A 13393-nucleotide genomic window follows, 5' to 3' on the forward strand; every position below is an offset into this window, starting at 1 on the left:
TTTCCTTTTAAGTAAAAAAAAATCAGCCTATTTTACCTCTCTTAATTTGTAAGATCTTCATAAATTGACATTGATTATTGATTAGATGTATAACAAATTTGAAAAATTACTATTCACACTCTCTATTTCACTTTTTGACTATTTTATTATTATTTCTATTACTTTCTAATTAACATATTATTTTACATATAATGTCATTAATTATATATCTAATATTCATTTTTTTTAAAATGTAATATAATATTTTTAAAATATATTATTTATTATGTACTACTTTCATCTTAATTAATAGTGTTTTAATTTTTTCCAGTTTTGGTTGATAATTTAATTTGATTTTATTATTAATTTTCACTATAAAGAAGACGCAAAATTAAAATAACAATATCAAAACATTAATTTAAAAATACAACACATAATATGATTTTAATTTAAATACAAGATAACAATACAATTATAACATAATAATCTAAACACAAGATAAAATATAACACATAACATAATAATTAATTCGCGATGAATCAAAAATTATGCCGAAAAGATGTTGAACGTGCATTCGAGTTTTTCAATCACGTTTTGCAATTTTTGCAAGACCGTCATGTTTTTGGAGAAAAGAAGTGCTACATGATGTATTCACTACATGTATTATACTGCACAACATGATAATTGAGGATGAACATGATCTTATGCACTAATTCAAGATGTCGTAGAAGCTCCAACTCTAATGACAAAAATGGTGATAGGTGAAAATCTCCAATTTGAACATCTTTTAGCTAGAAATAAATAAATTAAGGACAAAAAGGTTCATTTTGAACTCTGTAATGCACTAATAGAGCATTTGTTGGAGCGACATAATAATTTCAAAAAATTGAGTGTTAATGTAATTGTATTTCACGTTTATTTGAATTTGTCCATTACTTTGTAGCTTATATGATATTTTATTGCAATTTATGCTATTTAAAATTTAAAATAAAATATAATTTTATACTAAAGAAATTTTTTTAAAAAATTCACGTGAAAATTATATAAAGTAATTAGTGCGAAAAGGAAATAAGAAATTATTATGAAATAAGAAAATAAGAATGAAAAAGAAATAATAATATAATATTGAAGAGAAAAAAAAGATTATTTTTTAGAGAGTAAAATAGAGAATTGATTTAGAGTTGATTGTCTGAAAAAATAGAGAATTTTATATTTGGAGAGTAAAATAGAGCGTAGAATTGAAGATGCCAAGTATTTGTTCCCTGTTTCTCTTAGTGCAACTTGCTTATCAGTTGTCATTATTAAGTTTGAGGTGTTTTCTTTGTTGATATATATAATTAGTTCATTTTGCCTTCTTAAAGTCATCTGGAACAATGATTTTTATGACCCTTTGAGATTCGAGATACTTAAGCTATTGTCACCTCAATTAAAATCGTGTCTCACTTTTATTTTTCTTCATCTCAAATGTTAATTTTGTCTTTACTTTTGTTGTGTGAACTCCATTTGGGTCTACTTTGGACTCCTCTCCTTGTATTTGCGAGTATCAAATCGGCTATAGGTGTTTGAGGGTGTAAGGGAAGCTGGAATAGGTCTCGGAGAGTAAAAAAATGAGTTGTATACATTTGATATACGCTAATATACATCAGGAGTATACAAAAATGGGAATTAAGCCTAAAGCCCTAATCAACAACGAGTTTGGCCCAAAAAAAGGGCTCAAATTCATCTTCTCCTTTATTCTCCTAAATTATTTAGTATAACTTACCTAAATCCCATAGTGTAAGATTTAAATTACATTTTATTCCTACTTTTTTAAAATTTACGAAAATTCCTTAAAAATAATGTTATTCATATACATATCAAATAAGTTGAATACATTAAATATGATACATTAAAACAAATTAGTTACACTTTAAAGGAAAGAAAACATATAATTGATTGTTAGTTCCTCGAATCACGCGAATTTAATTGATTTCAATCTCTTCAAAATCTTATCAGATTTAATCAAATCAAAATTTCAATTTTCTTTTTCAATTCTCTTCCAAATATGTCCGCCTTCAATTTAAAATTTAATTTTTTTTTCTTTCAATTTTATTCCAAATTCATATGGTTTCAAACAATTCAAATTTTCATGTTTCAATTCTTTCCCCAATCATAATAGATTTTAAAAATTGAAAACAATAGCCGATACATGATCATGTATACGTTCAAGAATCTGGAAAATCAAGGTGAGTTATGAATGATACATAAGTGGAATTTTAAATTTCTTCTTCCAATTCATCGAAGATCCTTTCAATTTTGATTCAAAATCACAAAAACAATGAGAAGATACATCATTAATATTTTGATTTTGCTAAGACAATGAAGAATCTGAAGAAAAAAAATCTGACATTCAAAAATCTGGAAAAAATATGAGTCTCAATTTGCAATGTATAAAATAGATCAGAGTTTTAATTGCATATTAAAATAGATCTGACGAAAAGAGGTATGGAACTCATATATTGTGTTGTTAATTCGATTTTTATTTATATTTTTGAGATGACTATTCAATCGTGATACATTAGTATATGTGTTTCTTGTATAAATTGATAAGTACTATACTCCTATCAATTAGATACATTGAATAAGTAATCTTGGAATTAAAGATCAACAAGTTACTGTGTGATACATGTAATATTAATTTAAATTATTGTTTCATTACCAAATATCTAACATGATACATTAGTATTTGTATATCTTGTTGTTTGTGGAATACTATACTTTATATATGATACATTATGCATATATTTTGTTGTAAAAGCATCAAAATGTTCAAGAATGAGGTATGTATCAGATTAAAGTTATATTTTGTACCGGATATAAGTATATAAGTTTAGTTGTTTGATTGTTTGTGATTGATGCATAGAAATAAATATTTTATGGAATGTATCACTAATTTCATTAATGTTAACAAGTTTTTGAATCATCAGAGTATCTATATTTAGTCTAATATTCTGGAAGAAAGATATATTGTTTGCCTTAAAAGATAAATATGCAATTGTGAAAGATTTCAAGTTGATCAGATGCTTTTTTCTATAATTTCTTTTTGTTGATAATAATGTATCTGATACAATAAGGTTGTGAAAGAATAGTCTGTGTAAGCTGAAATAAAGTTTATCTGTAAAGGTATTATTTTGTAGTTGATTATGTATTTGATACAATAAGATTATCAATGTTTACGTCTTTATGTATCAAAATATTTAATTTGATACATAATGTTTTTATCAAAATAAATGAAATACATTGAAAAGTAAGTATCTGATTCGTGGAACAAACAACGATTGTAGCAATGATGTATCGAATCAATAATAAAACTAACAAGACTAATTTAAGAGTTAATACCTCATATGGTTACTCAACTATGCACTCTCAGAAAGTCACTCAACTTTCAATTTTTAGTCAAAAGTCACTCAACTATGCATTTCTTTCTCAGAAAGTCACTCAACTTTGAATTTTAACTCAAAAGTCACTCAACTATCCACTATTTCCTAAAAAAAAGTCACTCAATCTATTAAATTATTTTTTTAATTAAAATTTGTTGATATTAATTATTTATATAACAACTCAAAAAATTTTGAAAATAAAAATACCATTTAAACCATTTAGTGATCCACCCACGTAACCCGACCCATTAAAAACATGATATGACCCATTTTATTTTGTCTTAATCCTAATTCAAGGTTTAAAGAGAGGGGTTAATTTAGGATTAAAGATAAAATAAAATGGGTCATATCATATTTTTCAATGAGTCGGGTTAGGTGGGTGGATCACTAAATTATTTAATTTATTTTTTAAACTTTTTGGTTTGTTATATAAATAATTAATATCAATAAATTTTAATTAAAAAATAATTTAATAGATTGAGTGACTTTCTGAGGAAAGAGTGGATAGTTGACTGACTTTTGAGTTAAAATTCAAAGTTGAGTGACTTTCTGAGAAAGAAGTGCATAGTTGAGTGACTTTTGAGTGAAAATTGAAAGTTAAATGACTTTCTGAGAGAAGAGTGCATAGTTGAGTGACCATCTGAGGTATTAACTCACTAATTAAGAATCAAAATAAATGAGATACATTGTGTCTTTGGCAGTGATAATCGTGTAATGATTGATCAAACTATTTCTCTCTTTTTTTGAACTTGTATTTCAATGTAGATTTAAATTTCGAACATGTATAAACATTGCAAATCAAATACGACTTTCTAATTTTTGATTTATAACAAAAGAATTCTAACAATATGAATGAAATAAGAAAAATATTATTTAATAATAAAATAATCAAATATGATAAGAAATCCTAATATAAATAAATAGCAAATATTCCTCCATAATATAGTAATTTGTGATTGATAAGGTATATCAATCAATTGATTTTCTTTCTATTGATTTTAATTTTTGTAGTTATTATTTTTCCTATTTATTTCTCCACGTTATTCTCAAATCTCAATCATTTGTTATTTTTTTAAAAAAAAAAATTATCACCAAAAAGTAAAAGAGTTTTTCTAAATTTTGATTCAATATATATTTTTTAATGATTCAATCAATTTTAATTTTTAGCTTTTTTTTAATAAGTTTTTTGGTTTTATCTTATTTTTTCATTTTCTTAATTTTTTTTTTTTAGAAATAACGATTGATTTTTATCAACTTTGATGTTATTTTTATTTTTTATTATTATGATCTGAAATTCTATTGTTGAGAAATAAAAAATTATATTCTGAAATTTTGATTCCATTTTTGGTGTGGTATAGGGAGTGATTTGTGGATTGAAATAAGGAAGGAATAAAATATTAATTTTGAGAGTTAGGATTTATGTATCAAATGTTTGGAGTTTGGAGGTAAAATAAGGGATTTTGAAAATTTTTAAAACTGGTAGGGAATAATAGAGATTATAAAAAGAAAAGATGTGTATATAGGTAATTTATCCAATTATGATTATATAATAGGAAAATTTTTAAAATAGCAATATTTTGATTTTTAGTGGAACGTCTTGGCAATAGTTTCATTATTTATTAAAAATGTCATTATTTTAGATTGTTAATGAATTAGTTATGTATTTATTATTATTTTGAAAAGAGCAGAAATAATTAATAACAAAATCATGGAACAAAAAAATTAAGAAAAAATAAAAAAAGATTTTAATTTAATAACATACAATCAATTAATAACAGAATAGAGAAAATCAAGGAAAATAATATTTCAAATAAGATAATTTTTGAATCTAAATCAACAAATTTAGTTACCATAAATTTAATCATAATTTTAGTTAATACCTTTAAGTAGATATAAAAAATTTTATTACTCTTAAGATTTTTCATCTTTTATTTTCGGGATTAAAATTTATATAATTTCTTTCCCTACTATACGTGTTTGGTTCCATAATCGACATGCGTTTTTTTAAAAATTAATTATGTTATGTATAATGACTTTGATTGCTAATTTTCTCTTATTTAATTGTGATTACTTGTTGTTAGTTTTTTTATAAAAAAAAAAAAACTTAACTCAAACTTTAAATAACTTAATTGAGTTCTCCAAAGGATGAATGATTTTCTTTTATGTTGGTTTATTTTAATAAAAATTATTTTAACAACCCTTGCACCCTCATTTACTTATTCAAATGTTTTCTATTGAAAACTTTCACTTACTTTTAACTAGTTTAAAATGATTTCTTGGTTTATCAACTAAATTGGTATAAATTATATTTAAAATGATTCAAACAAATGCCAGTTAATCCCAGTTTTGTTAAATTAATCACTTGCAATTTAATTCATATATTTCATTTCGGTCTTTTTTTAAAAAAATAAATAAATGAAAATTGGTTTTTTATTTAAGTATTTTCTAAAAAGTTCGAATATTGTAAATTACATTTTTGTATCAACCTAGTTATTTTTAAAGAATTAGTCAAAAATTATTTTAGTCAATTCGTTGGATAACCACATATTAGCGGCTACTTTAAGTGATAATACCTTCTTAAAGTAGTATTAAGAACTTCCAAAACTTTCCTCCATTGATACCAATTAATCACTATTAAAATACCTTAATATATCTTAATATTTGCACACAATTTTACACAATACATTTCATCTAATTTCATAAAGATATTCAATAATTACTTTTCACCATTCAAAACTACTAGATCTGGACACTTTAACCTAGAAAAATGTAAACGACGACAAATCAAAAACAATGTTGACAGCAAAATAGGTCAAGATACTCATTAGACATATTTCGTCCGATTTTCTGAATTTTCCTTTTGCTGATTATGTTCAATTTTTTGCACAATTGCATTTTTAATTTGGGAGAAGAGAAAACAAAAAAGAAATTAGAAAGGTGCTAGGAAAGGGAGAAAGGGAAAAATGGATGTCTAGGTGGGAAGAACAACAAAAGTGATGGTTGAAGAGGAAAAAAGGAAACATGGATGAGTGGGGAAGAGAAAGAAGTGAAACATTTATTTTTAATTTTGTTTTCTCTTTATATTCTAATCTCCTTTTTTTTGTATTATTTTTAATTTAAATTCTTACGTCATCGCTTCTTTTACGCATGGAATCACATATTTATTTCAGCTCATTAATCTAGTTGCTACATAACCTAATCAATAGTCAGTGGGGTTTAAAATGTTAAGTTTGATTGAGTTAGAGGATTCAGTTGACAAAGTTCTAAGTTGAAAGGTCAAAAATACAAAAATATACAAGTATAAGAGTCCAACAGACAATTCCAACTTATTTGTATTTACATAAATTTAAAAAGCAACTATATTTTGCTTATTTTTCTACAATTATATTTCCACAAAATATATTGGAGATAATTGCTTGTTCAAATAATTATGATATACTATAAGAATTATATTTGTAGTTATTTTTTGTGGGAAGTGATCATATTTTTAATGTTAAATATTTAAATTAATTATTTATTACTACTTTCTTTTTTAGTCAATTTCCTTACAGATTGCTTATATTCATTGTTTACCAATTTAAATTTAGAGTGGTTAATCTTTGTAGGATAAAATTTTAAAATTTAATTTAAAAACCGTTTAAAAAAATAGTTACAAACCCATGTTTTATCTCACATATATCCAAATTATTAGAAGAGTTTTCTAATTCAAAATATACATTTTTCCGTTCCCAATATCTCTCATACGTTATCTTTTTTTTTTTTGGCTGCTCTCTCATATATTATTACACACAATATTCTCATTACTAACATTGATGATTAAACATTTATGTTGATGTATATATTATTTAATTATATCCAATTTTGGATTTTTACAATTTGTAGATTTTTACTGTGCTAAATTTTATGTTTTAATCAAAATACTGGTGTCATAAGGCTAAATTGGAGAAGAAGCTCTCAAATGTAGTGGCAAACAAACAGGGAAGTATGTATTTATAATCTATATAACAAAGTACTAATTAACACTTCGTTTTGTTCTCGCGAGTATTTCCTTGATTTTCGTACTCTATATAAGTTTATTTTTTTCCAATAAGAAAAGACAAAATATTACCATAAACTGTTCTACTTCTCATGAAAGGAAAATATATTTTTCTTTCATACGTGATTTATTCTTTTTCTCTACAAGTCTGAAATCCTATAAATTGAAGATCTATATCCTCAAAGTTGAACATAATAATATCCACAATGTAGTCGTTTAAGGATAATTTATGAGAAGATTTTCTCCTAAACATATTTATGTTTTTTTAAATATTAGTTTTCAATATGCAGGTCGCTTGACCAAATAATATTCATAATTGAAAACTTATGGATTAATCACCATCAAGGAGATGCAAAGAATCAGAAAGAAGAAGATACAGAGAATTATGTAGAAGGAGAACTCATTCTCATTAATCTGAAAGCATCTAAAAAAATATTTTTACATTGCTATGTCTATACAAAAAGAAAGATATTGTGCTAATTACTTCTTAACAACTTTCTAACCTTCTAATTGCTTCTGGTATAATTATAGTGCAAACTACCCTACTTCTAGTTGTCATAAGTCTAACCAACACCCCTCCTCAAGTTGATGATTGAAACAGGTTATTCAATCCCAGCTTGGAAACTAAGTATTCATGTGACAATCTTCCCAAGCTCTTAGTGAGAAGATCAACTAGTTGTTCCTTTGTTGATACATACAGTGTTTGAATCAGTCCTTGAACATTTTTTTTCTCTTACAAAATGACTGTCACTGTCAATGCATTTAGCTCTTTCATGAAATATTAGATTAGCACCAATTTGAATTGCAGCTTTGCTATCACAAAACAACTGTATAGGCTGCTTGATGTTAACTCCTAGCTCTTTGTACAAACCTTCCAGCCACGTTATTTCAGCAAGTGTATACGCCATGGCTCTGAACTCAGCTTCTGTAGAACTCCTTGCTACTGTCTCTTGTTTCTTGGATTTCCAGGATATTAAGGCATCACCAAATTTCACAGTGTACCCTGTAACTGATCTCCTGGACTCAAGACATCCACTCCAATCAGAGTCAGAATAGGCTACTAGTTTGCCTGAGCTATCTGAAGGCATTAACAGTCAAAGACCTAGTTCAGCTTTGACATATCTGACCACCCTTAGAGCTGCCTCCATATGAGATTGCTTAGGCTTGTGCATAAATTGACTCAACACCTACACAACATAAGATATGTCCACTCTAGTCATTGTTAGATACAAGAGTCTTCCAATTAGTCCATGATATGGACCAACATCTTTTAATAATTGATCACTAGATTCCATTTTTTCTCCTTTTATATGGTTGTCATACTCAAAAGAAGTCACCTTAACATTGGCTTCTAGAGGTGTGTTAGCAGGTTTAGCACCTACAAGCTCATTTCTGATATCAACTCTAGTGCATACTTCCTTTGGCTTATATGAATTCCCTCTTGTGATCTAGCAAACTCCATGCTCCGAAAGAACTTCAACTAACCTAAGTCTTTCATCTTAAACTTCAACTTGAGATCATTCCTTGTCTGCAAAATCAACTTAGGACATTTACCAGTCACCAAGAGATCATCTACATATACTAAGACCACAACTAGATGAATTCCAGTCCTTTTGGTAAATAATGAATAGTCAAAATGACTTTGTTCAAAACCAAGCTGTAATAAGGCCTCAGTAAGTTTCTTGTTCCACTGCCTGGGTACTTATTTCAGACCATAAAGAGATTTGTGCAGTCTACACACTTTATCATTCCTCCTGTGGCTGCCAAACCCTTGAGGAATTGTCATGTAGACCTCTTCAAAGAGATCACCTTGAAGGAATGCATTATGGACATCCATTTGGTAGATAAACCACCTCTTAGCTGCATCAAGAGCCACAATAGACCGGATAGTCACCAGCTTAGCAACTGGAGAAAAAGTCAATATAATCTAGCCTCTTTTTCTAATTAAACAATGTAGCAACCAACCGTGCCTTGTATCGTTCAACCTCTCCATTAGCTTTGTGCTTAATTTTGTACACCCACTTGCATCCAATTAGAGACTTGCCTGAAGGAAGATCTACTACACTCCATATATTATTATCCATCAAAGCAGCAATCTCAGACTGCATGGTTGCAATCCGTTTAGGATCTGAAGCAGCTTCAGAATAAGAAGTAGGCTCCAAAATAGCTGAGTAAACTGTCAATGTTGAGCTGTAACAGGGAGAGATCTGACCATAGTTCACATAATTGGAAATAGGAAAATGACAGAAGACCTTTGTTCTTATACGAGCAATATAGTTTTTCATCTAAATGGCAGGTTTGGGAGTTCTATAGGATTTTCTAACTGGCTCAACTGAAGTAGACACAGACAAAGGAGCAGCTTCAAGTGGTATGGAAGGGTTAACTTCAACAGCATCATGTGGAGAAGAATCAGGATCATGAGGAACATGTATAGAATCAGCTGGACAGTATTGAGTGGAACACATACGGGGAGAAATATAGGAGGAAATGTAGTGTACAAGTGTTGAAAAGGAAATATATCTTCCTTAAACACTACATCTCGAAGTCGTAAATGATTTTTCCTGAAGAAGATACATCTTGTAGCCCTTTTGAGTTAAGGGAATAACCAAGAAAAACAGGTGGAACAAATCTAGGTGCAAATTTGCCTGACTTCATCAAGGAAGTTACATAAGCTAGAACCAAAGAACTTTAAGTGAGACAAATCTCATGAGGACTTAGAGAGAATCTCAATTGTTACTTTACCATGAAGAGTATGAGAGGGCAACCTATTAATCAAATACACTACAGTGCCACACAATCCCCCCAAAACCTGAGAGGAGCACTTGCTTGAAATCTGATAGCTCGAGCAGTATCTAAAATGTATCTAAGCCTTCTCTCAACAACTCCATTCTGTTAAGGAGTATAAACACAAGAACTTTGATGCATTATCCCTAAGGATTTGAGTAACATGGAAACTCGAGAATTTAAAAACCCACAACCATTGTCAGTTCTCAAAATTTTAACAACTGCAGAATAGACATTTTCTATCATGAGAAAAAAATTAGTCAGGACAACTATAAATTTTGACTTGGAATTCAACAGAAATATCCAGGTACACCTAGAATACTCATTCCATCATAAGTAGATACCTTGTAGGGACCCCAGACATCATCATGAAGAATATGAAAGCAAGCATCAGATTGTGAAGTACTCAGAGGGAAAAGAGTTCTAGTTTGCTTAGCCAAAGGGCATACAATATAATGTTTGTGATCAAAGTTTACATTGTCAACACAAAAATTCAAGTTGTTCAACTGCTTCAAAGTATGTAATGGAGCATGACCCCATCGTTTGTGCCATAGATCTATGCCTACTTTATTCTTAGAATTATCTACTAAGGCAGAATGACACCTAGTGTTGATGCACTCAGGCTTGACACTTCCTGCATTCATAGAAGAAGAATCCACCACATAGATCTTGAACATGTTTCCCAATCCCCTTCACCCTTCCACTGAAGAGATCATGAAAAGAACAAAAATCAGGATAGAAATGGACTGAGCAATTCAATTCCATGGTAAGTTTTGACACAGATAGCAAGTTATGTTTGAACTCAGGTATATACATCACATTATGCATGTCATTTCTTCCCAAAACTGTAGAAGACCTAAGTGACTCACTCTAGCTGTGTTTCTAGTAGGTAGCATAACATTGTCTTTGCTTGTATTAAGAAGAGTTCTAGTGTTGGATAGTAGATGAGGATCACTAACCATATGATCGGTTGCTCTTGTGTCTACTATCCATTGGTTAGAGTAATTAACCATACCTGCAGATAAGGCAATACCACTAGTCTCACTGTTCTAGCCAATCATCTGCAGAATTTGATTGTATTGCTTAGGAGTAAAAAGTGGAGCACTGGGATGAGAACTCTGAGAAGATATACCCAATGCATTACTGGAGGTAACTGCAATATATGAAAAGTCTCATGTTCAGAAGCAAAATTACCAGTATTTCCATGTCCTAATGATGAAGCTGAGTGAGAATTAAACTTCTTCTTTGAGTTCTATCTAAAATTCGGAGGATATCCATGGAGCTGGTAACATCGATCACTTGTATGACCAGAGTAATGAAAATAATCACACTACAGATGACTATTTTTCCTGTGCTTAGAGCTAGAGCTTGAGGCATTGCCTGAGTTGCTCGACCCAGAGTTAGATCTAGAACCTGTGTAGAAGCCAGACCTAGTATTTTCAGTGTGACCTTGACTAGTAGTTGGCCTAAATTTTACTCCTCCTCCTCCGAAATTAGGCTGAAAATTTCCTTTGCTCGTATAAAATACAGCTCCTTCATTAATACTAAGGTTTTAAACTGATTTTCCAAGAGATCTTTGGCTCTCCTCTGAGATCACCATAGAATAAGCTTGATTGATAGAGGGAGTATAAGTCATCAGCACAATTCGACTCTTATTGGGGGCATATGACTCATTTAGACCAATGAGAAACTGAAGTAAACGTTGATAATCAAAATGTTGCATATTCTTCCTAGATTCAGGACGATTACAGGCTAGACAAGGCATTATGTCATCGAATTCATCCCAGTATTCACACAACCTAGAAAAGTAGTCAGAAACACTAGATGTACCTTGTGTCCTAGAGTGAATCTCCTTGTGTAGAAAATAAATGTGTGATACATCAACCTTATCAAACCTTTCCTTTAGGTCACTCCAAACTTTTGATGCATTCAAAGCATAAATCACACTGCTCAAGAGTTCCTTCCTGATTGAATCGATGATCCATGAGAGAACAATGGCATTATACTTCTCCCATAAATCATGAAGAGATGAAGGAAATGCTTCTCTGGTATGTTTCCCATCAACAAAACCAAGTTTACTTTTTCCTAATAAAGCTATACACATAGATCTACTTCAAATAGCATAATTTTCAGAACCAGTTAGTTGAATCGAAATCAAAGAGCTAAGTGATGTATCTGATGGATGCAGATACAGGGGATGGTAATGATCAATCTCGATCGAATGAGATGGAGCAACTGCTGCCTCATTAGACTCACTAACCGCCATGGATTACATATTGAAATTTAAAAAAAAATTGTCATAAGTCTAACCAACAATAATGTCTTTAGTATGTTTTTATTTGTTATCTGATTTATTATTCATATAATATGAAATTGTAAGTTTCTGCGTGATGCTCTAATCACTCTCGAACCCAACGATGTATTTATTTAAAAAAAAAAAAGTTGAACAAAAAATTGTCTCTGTGGAAAGTTATATTTTATACTTTGCATATTTTATCGAAAATACTTATTGTATGCGACATGAAAGACTTTAAATCTAATTGCAATACAATATTTCATGAGGTCAACATGAACTTGATTAGCATTTATTTAGTTGTGTGAAATGTGTTGATATATCTACTATGAATCACATGTACAAATGAAGCACGACTATGCATGTACTTTTGTGGCCTTTTCTATTTATTATTATTATTATTATTATTATTATTATTATTATTATTATTATTATTATTATTATTATTATTATCACTTAACAGTTTCCTGATTTTTGGAAAAAAATTAGTATCTTTTGATTTGAAATTTTGTTAGCAACTATGAAATGACCGGAGATGGAAACTTTTCAGTTTTCTCAATATAACAAAACAATATTAGTGAATGGCTAAAGATTCATAAAATTACATCCTGAACTGTTTAGTTTTCTTCTACTTTTCTATCCACCAATTTATATGCTTGTTGTTATGGCCTTTAATTATAAATTATTTACCAAATTATGAGTGTCAAAAGTAAGTGATGGAGTTATCGTTTCAAATTATTTGAGAATGTAAGCTTCTTATTTGAGTCATGTTCTTTAGTTATAAATTTATTTCATATTATTATTTATACTTCATAATATTTAATTTGTTTAGAGTAGGGTATAATAGTTATTTCATTATTATGTTGTATTGATGGTCAGAAT

The 13393-nt window shown here is 29.0% G+C and overlaps 1 protein-coding gene across 1 annotated transcript; it reads right to left on the reverse strand.

The window, feature by feature from the left end:
- Positions 1 to 11770: 11770 nt before the first annotated feature.
- On the reverse strand, positions 11771 to 12484 carry LOC138347982 (uncharacterized). Its single transcript, XM_069296588.1, has 2 exons — positions 12355 to 12484; positions 11771 to 12312 (listed from the first exon to the last, which is right to left on the reverse strand). Exons 1-2 carry the CDS (start codon positions 12482 to 12484, stop codon positions 11771 to 11773), a joined length of 672 nt encoding a protein of 223 aa, XP_069152689.1.
- Between the last annotated feature and the right edge of the window lie 909 nt (positions 12485 to 13393).

Source organism: Solanum lycopersicum, chromosome 4 (assembly GCF_036512215.1).
Source record: "Solanum lycopersicum chromosome 4, SLM_r2.1".
Classification (NCBI taxonomy): domain Eukaryota; kingdom Viridiplantae; phylum Streptophyta; class Magnoliopsida; order Solanales; family Solanaceae; genus Solanum; species Solanum lycopersicum.

What these genes read in the sequence shown, in the direction of transcription:
- LOC138347982 (XM_069296588.1), bottom strand. Translation starts at nt 12,484, where the DNA reads ATGGCGGTTAGTGAGTCTAATGAGGCAGCAGTTGCTCCATCTCATTCG. An exon ending in GATTTCGATTCAACTAACTG is followed by an intron (nt 12,313 to 12,354) that starts GTTCTGAAAATT and finishes CTATGTGTATAG; the next exon opens with CTTTATTAGGAAAAAGTAAA.